The sequence below is a fragment of the Hemicordylus capensis genome, chromosome 3, assembly GCF_027244095.1.
Source record: "Hemicordylus capensis ecotype Gifberg chromosome 3, rHemCap1.1.pri, whole genome shotgun sequence".
NCBI classification, from domain to species: domain Eukaryota; kingdom Metazoa; phylum Chordata; class Lepidosauria; order Squamata; family Cordylidae; genus Hemicordylus; species Hemicordylus capensis.
Window position 1 is genome coordinate 37,042,537 of NC_069659.1, and position 17,617 is coordinate 37,060,153.

The 17,617-nt window shown below is 43.1% G+C and overlaps 1 protein-coding gene across 14 annotated transcripts in view; it reads right to left on the reverse strand.

Moving 5' to 3' along the window:
• ATP8A2 (ATPase phospholipid transporting 8A2) overlaps positions 1–17,617 on the reverse strand; it is a 595,211-nt gene that overhangs the window by 176,052 nt on the left and 401,542 nt on the right. For all 14 annotated transcript variants that reach the window (XM_053308077.1, XM_053308075.1, XM_053308074.1 and 11 more), the window contains 2 exons: positions 12,891–12,969; positions 1,478–1,539 (listed from right to left, as the gene is read on the reverse strand). In XM_053308077.1, coding sequence (XP_053164052.1) covers positions 1,478–1,539; positions 12,891–12,969 — 141 coding nt within the window. The remainder of the gene's footprint in view (positions 1–1,477; positions 1,540–12,890; positions 12,970–17,617) is intronic.

A 17,617-nucleotide genomic window follows, 5' to 3' on the forward strand; every position in this document is an offset into this window, starting at 1 on the left:
ACCTTCTGCACATCCTGGTACTGCACATTATGTTCCACTGAGAACCTGGCCATTCCCTTTCACCCCTCCCCCGCCATCCCCTTACCTTTGAAAACAGGGAGCAGTATAAAAATGTGCAGCCACATTTTGAGTACTGTGTGTATAGTTTTGGTCAGCATGTCTCAAAAAGGATATTGGAGAATTGGACTACCACAACCATCAGGGCCCAAAAGTGTGGAAGAACAGAACTGCTTTTGCCTACAAAAGGCCACAAAGTTTGGGAGAGAGTGAGCAGTCCATGGGGGCGAGCATTCTATAATCTGGGGGCAACAGCAGAAAAGGCCCTGTCCTGTTCATGACAGCTGAGCCTCCCTTGGTGTCGGCATGTGGTGCAGAGCCCCCTCTGCTGGTCTTATGTGGTGAGCAATCACCTGAAGAAAAAGCTTGTCCTTCAAATACTTGTTCCTAAGCCTTTAAGGCAGGGATTCTCAAACTTGGGTCCTCAGGTGTTATTGGACTTCAACTCCCATAATCCCCAGCCTCAGTGGCCTTTGGTTGGGGATTATGGGAGTTGAAGTCCAATAACACCTGAGGACCCAAGTTTGAGAATCACTGTTTTAAGGGCTTTACAGGTAAACACCAGCACCTTGATTAGGATCCATAAAAAGACAGGCAGCCAGTGCAGCCCTTTAAAGAGACGATGCTCCCGCACCATAGTTCCAATGGGAACTCTGGCAGCCATGTTTTGTAGTAGTTGAAGTTTACAGATATTCTTCAAGGCAGTCCTTGAAGTGTATTGCAGTAGTCAAAATATGACTTGACTAAGGCATGGGGAACTGTAGCCTCTGCCCTCTTCAGGAATGGGTGCAGCTGGCTGAAGCTGTGCAAAGGCACTTCTGGCCAGGGCTTGTTAGACCACATTCAGCCCACAATGGGCTCCAAACCTTGGTTCAGAGCCTCCATCGAATCCCTGGAATCAGAAAGATCTTGTGTCATCAGCATTTGATGGCACTGCATATTTGGTGGCACTGCAGTCCAAATATCTGGACATAATTTAGTCCAGATGCTACCCACTGTGTAATATCCAATTCAAAGTGCTGGTTATTACCTTTAAAGGCTTTAACAGTTTGAGCACTGGATATCTGCAGGACTGCCTGCTCCAAAAGATTTCTGCCTGCTCAACGAGGTCGTCAGAGGGGGCTCTGCTCCATGTGCCCACATTGAGGAAGGCTTGACTGTCATGCACATGGGACAGGGCCTTCTCTGTTGTTGCCCCCAGGCTCTGCAATGCTCTCTTGGTGGGTGTCCATTCTCTGGCGTCTGTGGCTACGTTTAAAAAACAACTGAAAATACTTTTATTTGTTGAAGCTTTTACCCCTTAGGGGTTGCTAGTCTCTCCTTTCCAGCTGCTCTGTTTTGTTTTTATGTTTGTTGCTTATGTGTTTTTATGGTTTTAAATTATTTTAATATTATACTGTCTCCCAATTTAATAACTTACTGTATAAACTATGTTTCCAACAAACAGATAGTCCACACTCTGGCCATTTGTAAATGCTGCATCTGAAAAAGATAACAAAAGTAAACAATAACTCAAAGATTCTTTCTTTCTTTCTTTCTTTCTTTCTTTCTTTCTTTCTTTCTTTCTTTCTTTCTTTCTTTCTTTCTTTACTGTTTCCTGAAGATTTTCAGACAATACAAATAGTAAACTTAATTGTTAACGATTAACTTAATAAAGTACTACTACTATGAATATTTATATACCGTTTATCAAAAAAAGTCCACAGAGCTGGTCACATAAAAAATGAATGAATGCATGAATGAATAAATAAATAAATGAGTTTCTGTCCCCAAAGGGGTCACAATCTCAAAATACAAAAGGTAAACAACTTTAAAAAAATGTTCCAAACCACAAATATCTTAAACTAAAGATGAGGTTAAAAAAAAAGTTAACAGGTTCAAGAAAAACTTAAGATAAAAGGAAGAAATGTATCCTAGCAAAAGTACAGTAACCCTTTTGAAGTAAATAAAACCTTGAGCCCTGGGAGGAAGATCAATGGAGATATTATTATTATTGTTGTTTACTCAATCAGACAGGTGTTATTGACTGGTTTCTTTCATCCAGACAGCGAGTCCTTCCCAAGGATCTGGGATGATTGGATTTTATTATCAAAATTGTTCTTGTTGTTATTATAGATATCATCGAAGAATATAGGCTGTTCCCAGTAAAGTTGCTTTTTGTAATTGGCTGATGGTGATTTCTGTGGCCCCTATGGTGTTGAGGTGCTCTTCAAGTTGTTTTGGAATTGCACCTAAGGCGCCAATTACCACTGGGATTATTTTGACCTTCTTCTGCCACAGCCTTTCAATTTCAATTTGTAGATCTTTCTATTTCTTTTTCTTCTATTCTGCTATCCCCTGGTATTGCTGTGTCGATTATTTTGACTTGTTTTTCTTTCTTCTCAACTACAGTTATATCTGGTGTATTGTGTGGCAAATGTTTGTCTGTTTGTAGTCGGAAGTCCCATAATATTTTTACATCTTCATTTTCTTCAACTTTTTCAATTTTATGGTCCCACCAATTTTTGGCTACAGGTAGCTTGTATTTTTTGCAGATATTCCAGTGTATCATCCCTGCTACCTTATCATGCCTTTGTAGTAAGTCTGTGAGATCTTTTTACAACAGCTGATTAGGTGATCCACGGTTTCACCTGCTTCTTTACAAAGGCGGCACTTGCTGTTTGTTGTAAACTTTTCAACTTTTGCTCTTATTGCATTTGTTCTTAGTGCCTGTTCTTGTGCAGCCAGTATTAAACCCTCTGTTTCTTTCTTCAAGTTGCCATTCTTAAGCCATTGCCAGGTCTTGGTGATGTCTGATTTTCCACTTATATTGTGCAAATATTGACCATGCAGTGGTTTATTTTTCGATTTTTCTTCTCGGTTCTTGACTTGTTCTTTCTTGTAGGCCTGCTTTCTTTCATTGGTGTTGAATAGTTTCTCGTTATTGACCATTTGAAATGCATCTTCTTCACTGTCCTTGATATATTCTTCAAGGCCTCTTTTCTCCTCCTCTACTGTTTGATGGACTTGCAGCATTCCTCTTCCACCTGAGCTGCGAGGGAGGTAGAGCCTATCTACATCACTGCGGGGGTGCAGAGCATGATTGATGGTCATTCTTTTCCTGGTCTTACGATCTAGCGTCTCTAGCTCTGCCTGGGTCCAGTCTATTATTCCTGCAGTGTATCTGATAACAGGTATAGCCCAGGTGTTTATGGCTTGTATGGTGTTCCTGCCATTGAGTTTGGACCTGAGGATTTTTCTAACTCTCCTGATGTATTCACTTCCAATTTTTCTTTTAACTTCAGTGTGTGTGATGTTATCAGCCTGGAGGATGCCCAAGTATTTGTAAGGTTCTTTCTCTTCCAGGTTCTTGATCTTGCTTCCATTGGGCAGTTCTATTCCTTCTGTTCTTCTTATTTTCCCTCTGTTCATTATTAATGCAGCACACTTGTCTAGTCCAAACTCCATTGCTATATCGCTACTGAATATACGGACAGTGTTTAGTAGTGATTCGATTTCTGACTGGGACATTCCATACAACTTCAGATCGTCCATGTACAGCAGATGGTTGATTTTACTTGATGTTTTAGATGTTTGGTATCCGAAGCCTTTTTTGTTTAGTACTTGTGAAAGTGGGGTCATGGCGATTACAAACAAAAGAGGGGAAAGTGAGTCCCCTTGGAAAATGCCTCTTCTAATGCTAACCTGTCCAAGTGTCTCGCCTTTGATTGTTAACTGTGTACTCAACATGCTCATTGCTTTTTTAAAAATAAATATCTGGATGTTTTTGCTGACACCAGTTGTTTCTAATCACTTTAGTATCCATGTGCGAGGCAATGAGTCGAAGGCTTTCTTGTAGTCAATCCATGCAACACTTAGACTTGTTTTTCTTCTCTTGCAGTTTTCTAAAATCATTTTGTCAATCAGCAGCTGGTCTTTTGTGTCTCTGGTGTTCGGGCAATTTCCTTTCTGTTCAACTGGAAGCTGTTTGTTAGTTAATAAGTGTTGCATCACTTCATCTGCTATTATTCCATTTAATAATTTGAACATGGTTGGCAGGCAGGTTATCGGTCTATAATTACTTGGAACTGCACCTTTTTCTAGGTCTTTCATGATGAGATGAGTTTTCCCAGTTGTTAGCCATTGTTCAATATCACCTCCTTGCAAAATGTGATTGAACTGTTTTGATAGTTGTTTATGAAGTCTTGTTAGGTGTTTAAGCCAAAAGCCATGCAGTTCATCGTCGCCTGGTGCAGTCCAATTTTTAATTTTCTTTGCTCTTTCACTTATTAATTCTGGTGTTATTATTAGATCTTGCATTTGTTGGTTACATTTTTTTGACCTCTTTCATCCAGCCTGCTTTTTTATTATAATCTATTGGATTGTCCCAATCCAATTCCCCCAGAATTGCACTGTTTCTTCTTTATTTGGTGTTTCTAGGTTTCTTGCAGTTTCTCCTTCTATGCTTTGGTAGAAACGTCTCTGATTCGACTGGAATTGGAGATTCTGTCTGTGTTGTGTAATTCTGGCTTCATATCTGCTATTCTTCTTTGACACTGCTTTTATTTGCTGCTTTATTATTTCACTAGTATTTTTAAGCCCGTTATGATAACGGGCGCTAGCTTTCTATCCCGTCTTTTCTGTCTCTCTCTCTCTCTTTCTGTCTCTTTTTTCCCCCTTGTCCCCTCTCTCTTTTTGTTTTTGTTTTGTTGTTGTTGTCTCTGTTTTTGTTCTTCCTTATTTTGCTTATACTTTTTGGGGGGGGGGGTTTGTGTGGATGAATAACGGCCAAAATGGCCCATGAGAAGGTCGCCGCCCCCGCCTATCGCCCTCCCGCGCACCCAGCTGCCGGAGCCCACCTCACCCGCTCCAGCCCGAAGGAGAAGAGAGGAACTCGGGAACAGAGCTACTCTCTGTGTTAAGCTGCTGCCCATACTGTCGCAATGGACGCAATAGGCGTCCTTTGCGTCCATAGCGGCAGTTTGAGCAGTGACTTAGCACAGAGAGGAGCTCTGCTCGTGAGCTCCTCTCTTTTCCCTCGGGCTGGAGCGGGTAAGGTGGTCTTCGGCAGCTGGGTGGGCGGGAGGGCGATAGGCGGGGGCGGCGACCTTCTCATGGGCCATTTTGGCCCTTAATCTTTTTTGGGGGGGAGCGGGGAAGGTGATTTTGGGCAGCTGGGAGGGAGGGTGAGCAGGCGGGGGCGACGGCTGTGAGCGGGCGGGGGCCTCGTTGGCGGCTTTGCCGCCACCTCGCCCAGCTTCCCTGTCCCCCGTCTCGGTCTTCCCCCGCTGCCATTGCCCTCGCCTTTTTCAGGGCGGCCGCTTCTGGTTGCCTCGGCCTCCTCTCGCCGTGCCACAGCTCATGGCTGAGGCAGCGGCTCTGCCGCCGCCTCGGCCACTTTCCCCCGCCGCCACACACCGTCTAATGGCCGCCCGTGGCTGTGGGACACTGGTGTCTGAGGTCCTGTGTCCCTTGGGCTTTTCTGGGCCTGCGCTTCGCGCAGGCCCAGAACAGCCCAGGGAGGCAGGGACACAGATCCCCAACGTTCCAAAGCCACGGCCACTCACTTAGCCTTTTATTATATAGGATGGACTTCTCTGATTTTCCTTGAATCTAGGTGGTATTTTTGGATCAGATACTGTTTGGTGTTTTCATTCTTCAGCTTCTTGTCTTTCATATCTTTCAATTTACTAGCATCTGATCTAAGCCTGGATATTTTATTTTCTAATCTAATCTTCCATTTAGGTGATGCACTACTTTCTTTTTTGACAGGTCCACTGATCTTATATTCGAGCTCTTGTGTTGTTATTGCTGCTGCACTGTACATTAGTTGGTTTGTTTCTTGCAAATTCTTGGTTGTTGTTTCTGCAAGTGCAGCATTGACATCTTTTAATGCCTGAGCAAGTTGTTTTTTGACAACTGTTTTTAGAGCGGGAAGTCGAACCCTGGTGGTTGTTTGGTTCATGTGCTCAGTTATTTTTTGCTTTAGTTCTTGTTGCTTTTCTGTTAAACGGCATTTGGGTTTTTGAGGTGAAGGCAAAGGGGAGGTTGCCTGGTTTTGATTTTGAAACAGTTCAGCAACAGTGGCATCCTCTATTTCCAACACCTCCTCCATCTGCGCCTGAGCAACTGCTTCAGTTGGTGGTAATTCTTCTTTCATATCTTGAGCCTGTGTTGCTCTTTGCAGTTCTTCCAGCTCAACTCCTGTGAATACTTTTTCTTATTATGAATCATCTCTGGTATGCTAGCCTTTGTTCTGTTATTTCTGTATCTGGATGCTTCTCTTTCCAGATTTGGTACATTCTTTTTAAATAATCTCTTCTAGTTGGACTAGACTTGTAATAGCAGATCATTATTTCCTTCTTGGCATTTTTCGTATATATTTTTTCGGTTAAGTGACGTTTCTTCCAGTAACTTTGCAGTCTCCAGCCCTGGTTGCTCAACTGAAGATCCTGAGTCCTGTTGCCCACTTGCCACCAGATGTCCAGGGACTCCAGTACCTGGCACAGTCCTTGTGACCCAGGCGACGACCGATCTGGTATAGATTTATTAAAGTTACGTCTCACCATATTGTTGATAGGAGAGGCAATCTTTGTCTGGCTCCTCTGGTGAGACCTGTCCAGTATGCTTGGACCTCTGGCATAGCTCTCACCTTCCTCAGAGCACGCAAGCCCCACAACCATGCCAAGGTAGTGGTCACTCACTGGGGCATCATCATCATCATTTCTTGTTTACACAGACAGGTGTTATTGACTGGTTTGTTTTATCCAGACATCGAGTCCTTCCCAAGGACCTGGGATGACTGAATTTTATCATCAATACTGTTGGTTATTATAGATATCATCCCAAAATCTAGGCTGTTCCCAGTAAAGTTGCTTTTTGTAATTGGTTGATGGTGATTTCTGTGGTCCCTATGGTGTTGAGGTGCTCTTCAAGTTGTTTTGGAATTGCACCTAGGGTGCCAATTACCACCCATTATTATTATTATTTTACACAGTCAGACAGGTGTTATTGACTGGTTTGTTTTATCCAGACATCGAGTCCTTCCCAAGGACCTGGGATGCCAGAATTTTATTGTCAATGTTGTTGCTGTTATAGATATCGTCGCAGAATATAGGCTGTTCCCAGTAAGGCTGCTTTTTGTAATTGGCTGATGGTGATTTCTGTGGCCCCTATGGTGTTGAGGTGCTCTTCAAGGTCCTTTGGAACTGCACCCAGGGCACCAATTACCACTGGGATTATTATGGTCTTTTTCTGCCACAGCCTTTCAATTTCAATTTGTAGATCTTTGTATTTGGTTATTTTTTCTATTTCTTTTTCTTCTATTCTGCTATCCCCTGGTATTGCTATGTTGATTATTTTGACTTGTTTTTCTTTCTTCTCGACTACAGTTATATCTGGTGTATTGTGTGGCAGATGTTTGTCTGTTTGTAGTCGGAAGTCCCATAATATTTTTACATCTTCATTTTCTTCAACTTTTCCAATTTTATTGTCCCACCAATTTTATTATTGTTGTTATTGTTACTGTTACTGTTATTATTATTAATGTAAATTATTATTATTATTGTTGTTGTTGTTAATGTTTTTAATAATGATAATGATAATAATGATGATGATGATAATAATAATAATAATAATAATAATAATAATAATAATAATAATAATAATTCAATTTCTATACTGCCCTTCCAAAAATGGCTCAGGGTGGTTTACACAGAGAAATAACAAACAAATATAAACAAACTGTTAATAGGTTACATGTAACTGTTCCTGAATTCTGAACATCATTACTTTCTACAAATTCAAAGAAAGGTAACCAAGCAACATGAAATATTCAGCATAAGTCTGAATATGCTTTAGTTGCCTGATGTGTTTTTGAAGCAGGTCTCTCGGATTTGTTTTACAAGCACTTTCAAAAGCAGGATGTTGGAAGCAAATAGTGCAATGATTATGTTAGCCAATGCTGGAGCTATTAATGTTCCAAAATAGTACACATCTTTCTCCCCCGCCCCTCACACACACACACAGCCATTAGGAGGAGTTTGAGTAGAAGGGCATATTTCTGCCAAATGCTAATAATCAAATTATCTGCAGTAGATGAAAAATGTCAGTTGCCACATCATCTGTACTGTGCTCCTGCTATGTTTACTTTTTATTTGACATTACATTGAGGTAAGGAGGTTTTTAAAATCCAAACATTATATCGTTGGCACATATATCTAATATCTTAACAGTTCTTAGTGGGTGTTAATGACTACAGTGACTGGCATCTAAGTATCCCAACACCTTTTCTCCATTCTTGCAAGTATATAAAAAGGTGAATATGTGTTCATTTAAGATAGGAAAGTGCCAGCCTTGGCAATACTTCAATTAGCCATTTATTTATGCTTAGCTCCTGCTGAGTAAAAGAATAAGGGCCCCTATGAAAAAAAGAACACATGGCAGAACTCCCAAATTCATCCAAAAGGACTGTAACCCATAAGCATTACATAATCATCAACTTTCAGCAGGTTCCAACATGGCAGCCAAAGATGCATATGTCAGGGTAGGTGAAGCAGATCTAAGACAGAAACCTGAGGCCAGAATCTACAAGTCGCTGGTTGCCTCAAAGCATAAATTATGCTTTCATTTTAATGAAGTGACCAGGCTAGGGGGCATATGAATAAACATGGCTTGATTTCTGAATATGGTCCAATCCCTCTTTCAACATAATATTTAAATCACGTAACCGTTTAAAAAGAATATAATACATGGCATTCCTACAGCTCTTTCGCATGTTTAAAAGTGATTGATATAGATGTTACCTCAACAATCCTTGCAAGAACACAGTATAAGAGGTCGAGGTGGCCCAGGGTACTGTGGCAGCTGAGGTGAAGTGCAAACATTTGCCTTGCTCCATGCCCCTGGGGGAGTGGGGGCAGAACCCTTCCAGAAACAACTCTTGCAGGCTCTGAAAGTGCATGGGGAGCAGGGAGGAGGGAAAGCTGCCAGCAGCTCCTCATGCTCCTTGCAAGCTCTCTTCTCCTCATGCTCCTTTCAAGCTTCGCAAGGAGTATGAGGAAAGGAGCTCCTTGGAAAGTTCGCCAAAGTCAGATTGTTCCCAAAGAGCTGCTCTGATGGAAGCAAAAGAAGGCATCTTGCTGCCCTGCTGGCACCTCAATAATGTGCTGCCTGAGGTGGTTGCCTCACCTTGCCTCATGAAAGGGCCACCCCGTGACAAGAGGTCACTATTATTATCCCCATATAGCAGGTGGGGGACCGAAGCACACTAGAGTAGTTGCAAGCACACTAGAGTAGTTTCTTTTGTAAATAGCACAAGCATGGCAGCCTGATCCAGATTCAGGGGTGGAGCCACCATTGGGCGAACGGGTTCAAAGAACCTGGGCCGCTGTCAATCAGGAGCCATGCTTCGCAGCCCCGACATGCTCCCTGGATCTGACATCAGATGTGGGGGTGCTGGTTTCGCTCCCGAGTGGGGGCCACGCAGCCCCTGTTTGGGAGTTAAATGCCAAGCACTGTGTTTGCGGCGCAGTTGGCTGTGGCTCTTCCCTGCCTTTAAGGGTTTTTAAACGAATGCAGCACCAGCCCCAATCTAGCTCCCAAATGGAGCCGCGCAGCCCCTTTGGGAGTTAAATGCCCGGCGCTGTGAAAGCAGCGCCGGCCTGACTCTAACTCCTGAACAGAGCCGCGCAGCTCCATTCGGAGGAGAGAAAGTGTTATTGCTCCCATGGTTGCTTGAAATCTGGATCTTGTCCCAGTGGACAAGCTATTGACAAAAGAAAACAGCTTTGACATGCCTGCAGTAATTTTAGAAGCAACTTGTACAGTTTGGCCCCGAGGCTATGGTAAAGACAGAGGCTTGCTTAAAGCTCCCTTGAACTTTAAGCAGATTTCAAGTTTCAGTTCAAGGCAGATTTGAAATGGGGACTTCTTGGCTCAGAGTTCAGCCTTTTAACCACTTTGCTACATATACTCTCTCTCTATTAAAAAGGTTGAAGGCATGGTCTGCGGCCTATATACCGCCAGCTCCATTCAGTTGAATTAAACAGGAACATATGCATTTGAGAAAACAAATTACTGACTGCAGCCTAGAGCAAAACATGTGATTAATTTACTACATTTATACACCACTTTCCCACCAAAGCACTCAAGGTAATGTATAGCTTAACATAATGGCTTCCAATCTAAAAGACATGATACAATAGGAAAAGGGACAGAGAGGGAAGAGGAAACAAATCAAATATGGGTACTAATTTTTTCAGTCTGGGACCAGGAAAGCCAAAGGATCCATCCTACAGGGATCCCCAAATTTGGGTCCTCGTATGTTGTTGGACTACAAATCCCACAATCCCCAGACACAATGGCTGAACGCCATATTTGATGTTACAAGATACTGAAAAAATCAGTAAGAAGGGGCATTTCTGCTTCTCACTGTTGGTTCTCTCCCTCCTATAGTGAATACTTTCTTAAATATCGTGAAGAAATTTGGGTAAGTTCAGCTATTTTAGGAGACTTTCAATGTCACAACTTTGTCCATATGGTTTACTTTGTACTATCATTGCCTTGCTCTTTTAGAATCCCAAGCTCCTGCAAAAAAATATTTAAAAAAAAAAAAATCTTCCTGTGATGCATTGGGAACACTTATTTGTAAGGCTACACAGGTGCCTATTCATTGCACATATGCATGCTGCATCCTAAGGAGCTCAAGAGGTTAAAGGACAGACCAGCATGAATGGCATATTTCAGTTCATCTGAAGTTTTAAATAGCATTTCCTCAAACACAAAGCAAGTGAGAATTCTATATCCATCTCTCCTTGAACAGCAAGAGCAGCCAAGCTGCTTAGCTCTTCTTTCACTGTGGGATTATATTAAACTGCAAAAATATTATCACTCCCAATTGCAGTTGCAGGGGAGCAACAGCAAGAGAAACGGCATGCCCTCACCTCTTGCCTGTGGGCTTCCCAGAGGCATCTGGTGGGCCACTGTGTGCAACAGGATGCTGGACTAGATAGGCCTTGGACCTGATCCAGCAGGGCTGTTTTTATGTTCTTAATTTGTGTCCAGCGCTGTTGAAGACATCCTAAAATCAGCGACTGACGTCCTGACTAATGAAGCATGTGCACTTCGAGGGATTGTGCAACTGGGAGCCCTTGTGTAACATCTCTTTCGCCTTGCATGTGTGCTGTTGCACAAGAGCCAATGGAGTTCCAAGCACTCCTCACACTCTGGAAGTGCTCTGCAAGACCGCAAACCCATCCTTGACCCTTCTTATTGACAGTCTTCTTAATGACAGCCAATTCAATTTATTATGATCAACAACCAGCATTAGATACACATCACATTAGTTACACAGTGAAGCTATTCTGACAATCACTGAAAACTAAGGGAGGGGAGCTAGGGCTAGGGGAGCTAGGGGAGCCCAGCTCAGTTTTCAGTGATTGTCGGAACCACCAGGCTCGCAGGCAAGGCCGGTGGTCCCACAGCAGCTTGCCCACCTGACAACCCCTCCTCTTAAATGAGGCTAACGGAGTGAGCGCTCCGTTAGCATGTACGGAGTTGCTCCAGCCTACCATCTCCTCTTCCTTCTGTGTTGGGGTTTTTGGGGGAGCCGGTTGGTTTTCTAATCTGTGTAGCAGCCGGAGAGCCCTGAGAGTAAATGGAACCAGCACTCCGAGCACTCCGTTAACTTTGATTTCCTGCTCGTGTCAGCTGCAGTTGCTGACCGAAGCAGGCACTCATCTGGGCAGCCGATCCGGTCGCCCAGCAACAAGCAACTGCTCATGTGCAGGGAGAGCAAGCTAAGCCCGCTCTCCCCACAAGAACCCTCCTGGCGCTTCACACCAGGGTTGCCAGAACCTAAGGGGTATACTCGTGGGTCAAATGGGCCGTAAGCCAGAATTTGGATTTTTTTCAACCAAATCTGGCCACCTAGCTTCACACTAATTGTGGGAAGTGCCTCAACAAATACATTAAAATATACATCACATATTATTACTAAACACCTAAATACAATAACCTATAAATCAGCACTCAGATTTGGAGCATACAGATTGCTTTGGAATGACAGTCAGTGGGGTAGCCACCATTGGACAAGGAGGGACTGGGCTGCGGGCATCTGGGGACGACCATGGTGCTTCCTTGCCCCTCCCTCAGGGTGCCTCCTTGCCCCACTCCTGCACCCAACAGGCAAGCATAACACTCACTGGCTGTGAGTGTGAGATGTGACTCCATGCCCTCTTCCAGCTGAAATTTCATTTGCTGACTGGGTGCTTTATCTCAAGACAAATGAGGGAGAGAGAAAAAGCACCCACCCGAAGAACAAAGTGCTAGTTAGAAGCAGGAGAAGGGCTATATGTCCCAAGCTTCCTAGTGCTGGCCACGCCCCCTGTGTCAGCATGCACTCAATGCCGATGATGGGGGCGTGGCTAGTGGGTAAGCTGTGGTCTGTCCCTGGGCTGCCACCAAGCCTGCTATGCCCCTGATGGCAGCCAATCATTTCATGTACTGAACTGACATACTGGAAGCCAACAAATGGAGAAAGCTTCATATGATCAAGCTACCTTGTATTCATAACAATCAGGAGAATATAAATAGGTTGTGTGAATCAGTTCAAGTAATTGCAGCTTCATATAAGGCATTACATACAACTTCTGAGGAATGGAAGTTAAATTCTGCAGAAAGGGAGGATTTGGGAGGTCACTATTCATAAATGTTTGGACCTGGAAACTGAACAGATTATCTGTCTGTTGTGATTAATTCATTAAGAACCTGTTGTGACCTGTAAAAACACTGGAGCTGGGCTGGAAAGGCTGAAGACTGCTTAGCTAACATTTGAAAAAGAATGAAACATTTACCGTGTTCCAGAGCTTTCAATGGAAACCAAAAGAGAATGACGGAGTGGATCAAGGCATTGATGCAGTGACCCCAGAACACCTAAGGAAAAACCAAACAAGAAAGTCAGGAGGCTGACCAAACAACTGCTGCTTAGCTTGCTTAACTTCCATATTGTGATTCATTCTGAAGTGTTTTTGGATCCCAATTTTTATTTGAAGTGTTATTTAATTTTTTTAACACCTGCCAAAACGAGCTCAATGCCACAAAAACTAGTACTAAGATTAAAAAAAAAAGTAAATAGAAAATGTGGAGCTAATAGTTTATTGGTGCTAATATTGTATTATCACATACATTTTATGAGTGCCTACACTGTATTCGCACTTATATTAAAATTATGTGAGTAGAAGCAAGGGGTAACTCCAAAACAGCAATGGATTAATATGTCAATATGGTTCTAATCCGTCTCCTCACAAATAAACTCATGGAGCTGCACACAGGAAGGCCTGCTGCATTTGTGCATTCTCAGATACAACGTAATGTGGGTTGATCACATTATGGACCATTTGCTAGTGTGGATGGAGAACATCACTATAAATGTGCCCCCAAACACTGTGGTGTGGAAGTAGCAATGTAATCCTGCTTGCTAGTCAAAGTGGAAAAGTAAGAATTGAGTGGTGCTTCAAGGAGGAGAGGTCTATCATTGGCTACTAGTCAGAGGGCTACAGGCCACCTCCAGCCTTAAAGGCAGGATGCCTCTGAGTACCAGTTGCAGGGGAGTAACAGCAGGAGAGAGGGATGCCCTCAACTCCTGCCTGTGGCTTCTAGCGGCATTGGGTGGGCCACTGTGTGAAACAGGATGCTGGACTAGATGGACCTTGGGCCTGATCCAGCAGGGCTGTTCTTATGTTCTTATGAGTATGTCTAAAATGTCATTGGTCTAAAAAGTCACTTTGGGGGGGATAGTCATATGCTGCCTAATTTTGATTCATTTTAATTATTTCTTATACGTTTCTAAAACAGTTTCTACAGCCTGTTGTGTTCTTCCTGTGCCACTACAAAACACAACTATTTCTCAGGGCAGTCATCTGACTGACAGGATGTTAGCTGATTCATTGGCTGGCTTCACACAGCCTCTGCCAAGTCAATAAGCTGGGGACTAGAGCTTCTCGGTAAGTGTGCACTCCTGGACGGTGTGTCATGTAAAACCACCAACCAAGATCTGACGTTGTAACCAAGATCTGAAGTTAGGCAGACAAAATTGGGAGGATCTCGGTAATATGGCTTGGGAACTGGCAGTTGGCAGCTCTGTGAAGACTCCCACTGTAAAAAATTTAAGTTGATTAATTAATTGATTAATCAATCAATTAAAATGTCTCTAAAACTGCATGCAAACAAAAGCAATAGTTCTCAAGTCAAAACCTAACTTCCTTTGTTTTTAGATAAGTACCATCTTAGGAAAGACTTTCTCTCCTGGCGCTTTCCAGATTACATGCTGTTCAGCAGTAAAATTCTTCTTTTTGGCAGGATCCTTTTGAAAACGTAAATAGCTTGCGCAACCATCCGACAATGGGAAAATTCAGCTTTTATTTGTGACGTGCATGCAATGTTGTAGGACTAAAACGCAAGGATAAAATCCGAAAGAAAGCATCGGAAATGTGAACAGCAGTTTGCTGACAGCACAGGGACTGCAATGTCGAAACACAGGCAATATGGAAGCACACTTAACCGATAGTAGTGACACTGTTGTAGCATGTAATTTGGAAAGCACCCTGTGCAAGCAAAAAGAGGGAATCCTCCTTCTAAGATGGTGTTTCACAACTGTAGCTTTTAAAAGCACGTGTGTATGTGTGTAATCCTTCCCTGTTTTAAAAAAATTAAATGTTTTTAAAATCAATTAATTTATCTGATTAATCAAACACTGCAGCATCCTTATTTCAATAAACTGTTCAATGAACAGCAAGAATTGCTGTTCCAGTTCTTCAAGAATTGGAGAATTGGAACAGCAAACTCACCAGGGCAGTAGGCATGATTTCTCTTAGGTATTCTCTCCGACCTACTTCAAAATTGTCCCCTTGGTATATGGAAGAACTACAGGGGCTGAAGCGGCAAGGTAGATGACTGGAGCACAAGTGGAGAAAGAGTCAACTCGAATCTGACAGATTACAACATAGGGTACATTTAAAGATCTATGCTCATGCAATACGTGTGGCAAAGAAGCTATTCTTTGCTGCCCGTATTGCATCCACAACACCACGACCAGCAGAGTTGTTCAGAGTTGTGAGAGGGCTAGTACATGCCCCTCCTCCCTTGAATCAGAATTGGGAACCATCAATTAAACACATACTCGTGTGTTTAATGAATTCTTTGTGGATAAAATCTCTCGTAATCAGGCCGACTTAGACTTAGACTCAAATCCCACAGTTACTGCAGTAGGTGCGTAGGTGTCTAGCAACTCCTCGTAGGCTGGATCAGTTTCAGTTTGTGACTCCTGAGGATGAGGATAAGCTGCTTGGAATGGTGCAGTCTACCACCTACGTCACATGCAAAGAGGGCATGACCCTGGCTCCGGAGAGCCCAAGCGAACCAAACCGGCTGTGGTGAGCTCTCCCCTGGTCATTTCAGGCAGCGCTTTCTGCCTGACAGCATTTATTTCTCTTTCTCTCCCTCGCTGGAGGGAGAAAAGGGGAAGGAAAGGCTGTCAGTCAGCAAACGCTGCCTGAAATGATCAGGAGAGAGCTCGCTCAGGTCTCTCCAGTGCCTGAACCACACCCCCGTGCATGTGATGTCACACACACAGGGTGTCACTAGAGGGGCCACCGGGCGGGGCCAAACAAACCACCGTTCAGCTGACTCCACACCTGGAAGAAGCCTGCATTGGCTCCCTCGGACTTAAGCAATTAAAGCCTGTCTCCAGCCTTCCGTGATTGGGCAAGGTAATTGAGAGGGTGGTGGCCTCCCAACTACAGGCAGTCTTGGAGGAAACTGAATATCTAGACGCATTTCAAACTGGCTTTTGGGCAGGCTGTGTGGTGGAAACCAACCTGGTCAGCCTGACAGATGATCTCCAATCAGGAACTGACAAAGTGAGTTTGACTCTATTGGTTCTTTTGGATCTCTTGGTGACTTTCAATACTATTGACCATAGTATCCTTCTGAAACATCTGAGGGGTTGGGGGTGGGAAGCATTGTTTTGCAATGGCTCTGTTCCTACCTCTCTGGCTGATTCCAGATGGTGTCCCTTGGAGACTGTTGCTCTTCAAAATCTGAACTTTTATATGGCTTCCCCCAGCGCTCCATATTATCTTCAATGCTTTTTAACATCTACATTAAACCACTGGGAGAGATCATCGGATTTGGTTCAGGGTGTTATCAGTATGCTGATGACACCCAAATCTATTTCTCCATGTCAACATCATCAGGAGAAGGCATAATCTCCCTAAATGCCTGCCTGGAGGTGGTGATGGGCTGTATGAGGGATACAAACGGAGACTGAATCCAGGTAAGATGGAGGTACTTATTGTATGGGGAAGGAACTCGGGAGATGATTTTGATCTACCAGTTTTAGATGGGGGTCACACTTCCCCAGAAGGAACAGGTATGCCATCTGAGGGTGCTTATGGATCCAAACCTCACCCTGGTGTCCCAGGTTGAGGCGGTGTCCAGAGGTGCTTTCTATAACCTTTAGCTGATGTGACAGCTGTGCCTGTTTCTTGAGAGAAATGACCTCAGAACAGTGGTACATATGCAATACACTCTATGTAGGGCTGCCTTTGTACATAGTCCAGAAACTGCATTTGGTACAGAATCTGGCAGCCAGATTGGTCTCTGGGTCATCTTGGAAAGACCATATTACTCTTGTACTAAAAGAGCTGCATTGGCTCCCAATAGGTTTCCAGGCAAAATATGAGGTGTTTGTTATAACCTATAAAGCCCTAAGTAGCATAGGACCTGAGTATTTTAAAAAGACATCTTCATCTCCATGAGCCCCACCACACATTGAGATCATCTGGAGTGGTTTATCTGCGGTTGCCACCGGCTCATCTGAAAGCTACACAGGGATGGGCCTTCCCTGTTTCTGCCCCAAGACTCTGGAATGCACTTCCTGCTGAAATAAGAGCCTCTCCATCTCTTAAAACTTTAAACAAGTCTCTAAAGACTTTTTTTCACCCAAGTTTTTTAACTCGAATGTAGTTTTAAATTGTTTTAAGGTTTTCATTTTTAATTTGTTTTATCTTCTTGTAAACCTCCCAAAGATGGAGGTTTGGCAGTGTACAAATTCGAAAAACAAATATATAAATAAATATAAAATAAGCAATGTTCTGTTATGTTGAGTTCTGAAAAATAACCATGCTACTAACACAGATATCCAGCAAAATAGTCACTTTACTAGTTTTTTTAAAAGCTCATGAAGACAACTAAGACAAGATGAATGAAAGATGGATAACTTAAAACCCCCTCAACCTTCAGTAATTTCCTTGAAATGGAAAGATGGATTTTTTTGTGTTTCACATCCACTTAAAACGACGGCATCTATCCCTTGAAATCTCAGACTCCTTTGATGAGCACAATCTCAGAACTTTCCTTTGCTTGAACTATATACATGTTTTGCTTAAAGAATAAAACTCTGAGTGTTGGAGATTTGTTAGCATGAATAGGTTAATAAAACAAGAGCCAAGCACTGAGGAAATTCTCTATAATATGAAAAGAAAATATATCAGTGTAATTTTACCTGCATATCTGCCTGAAA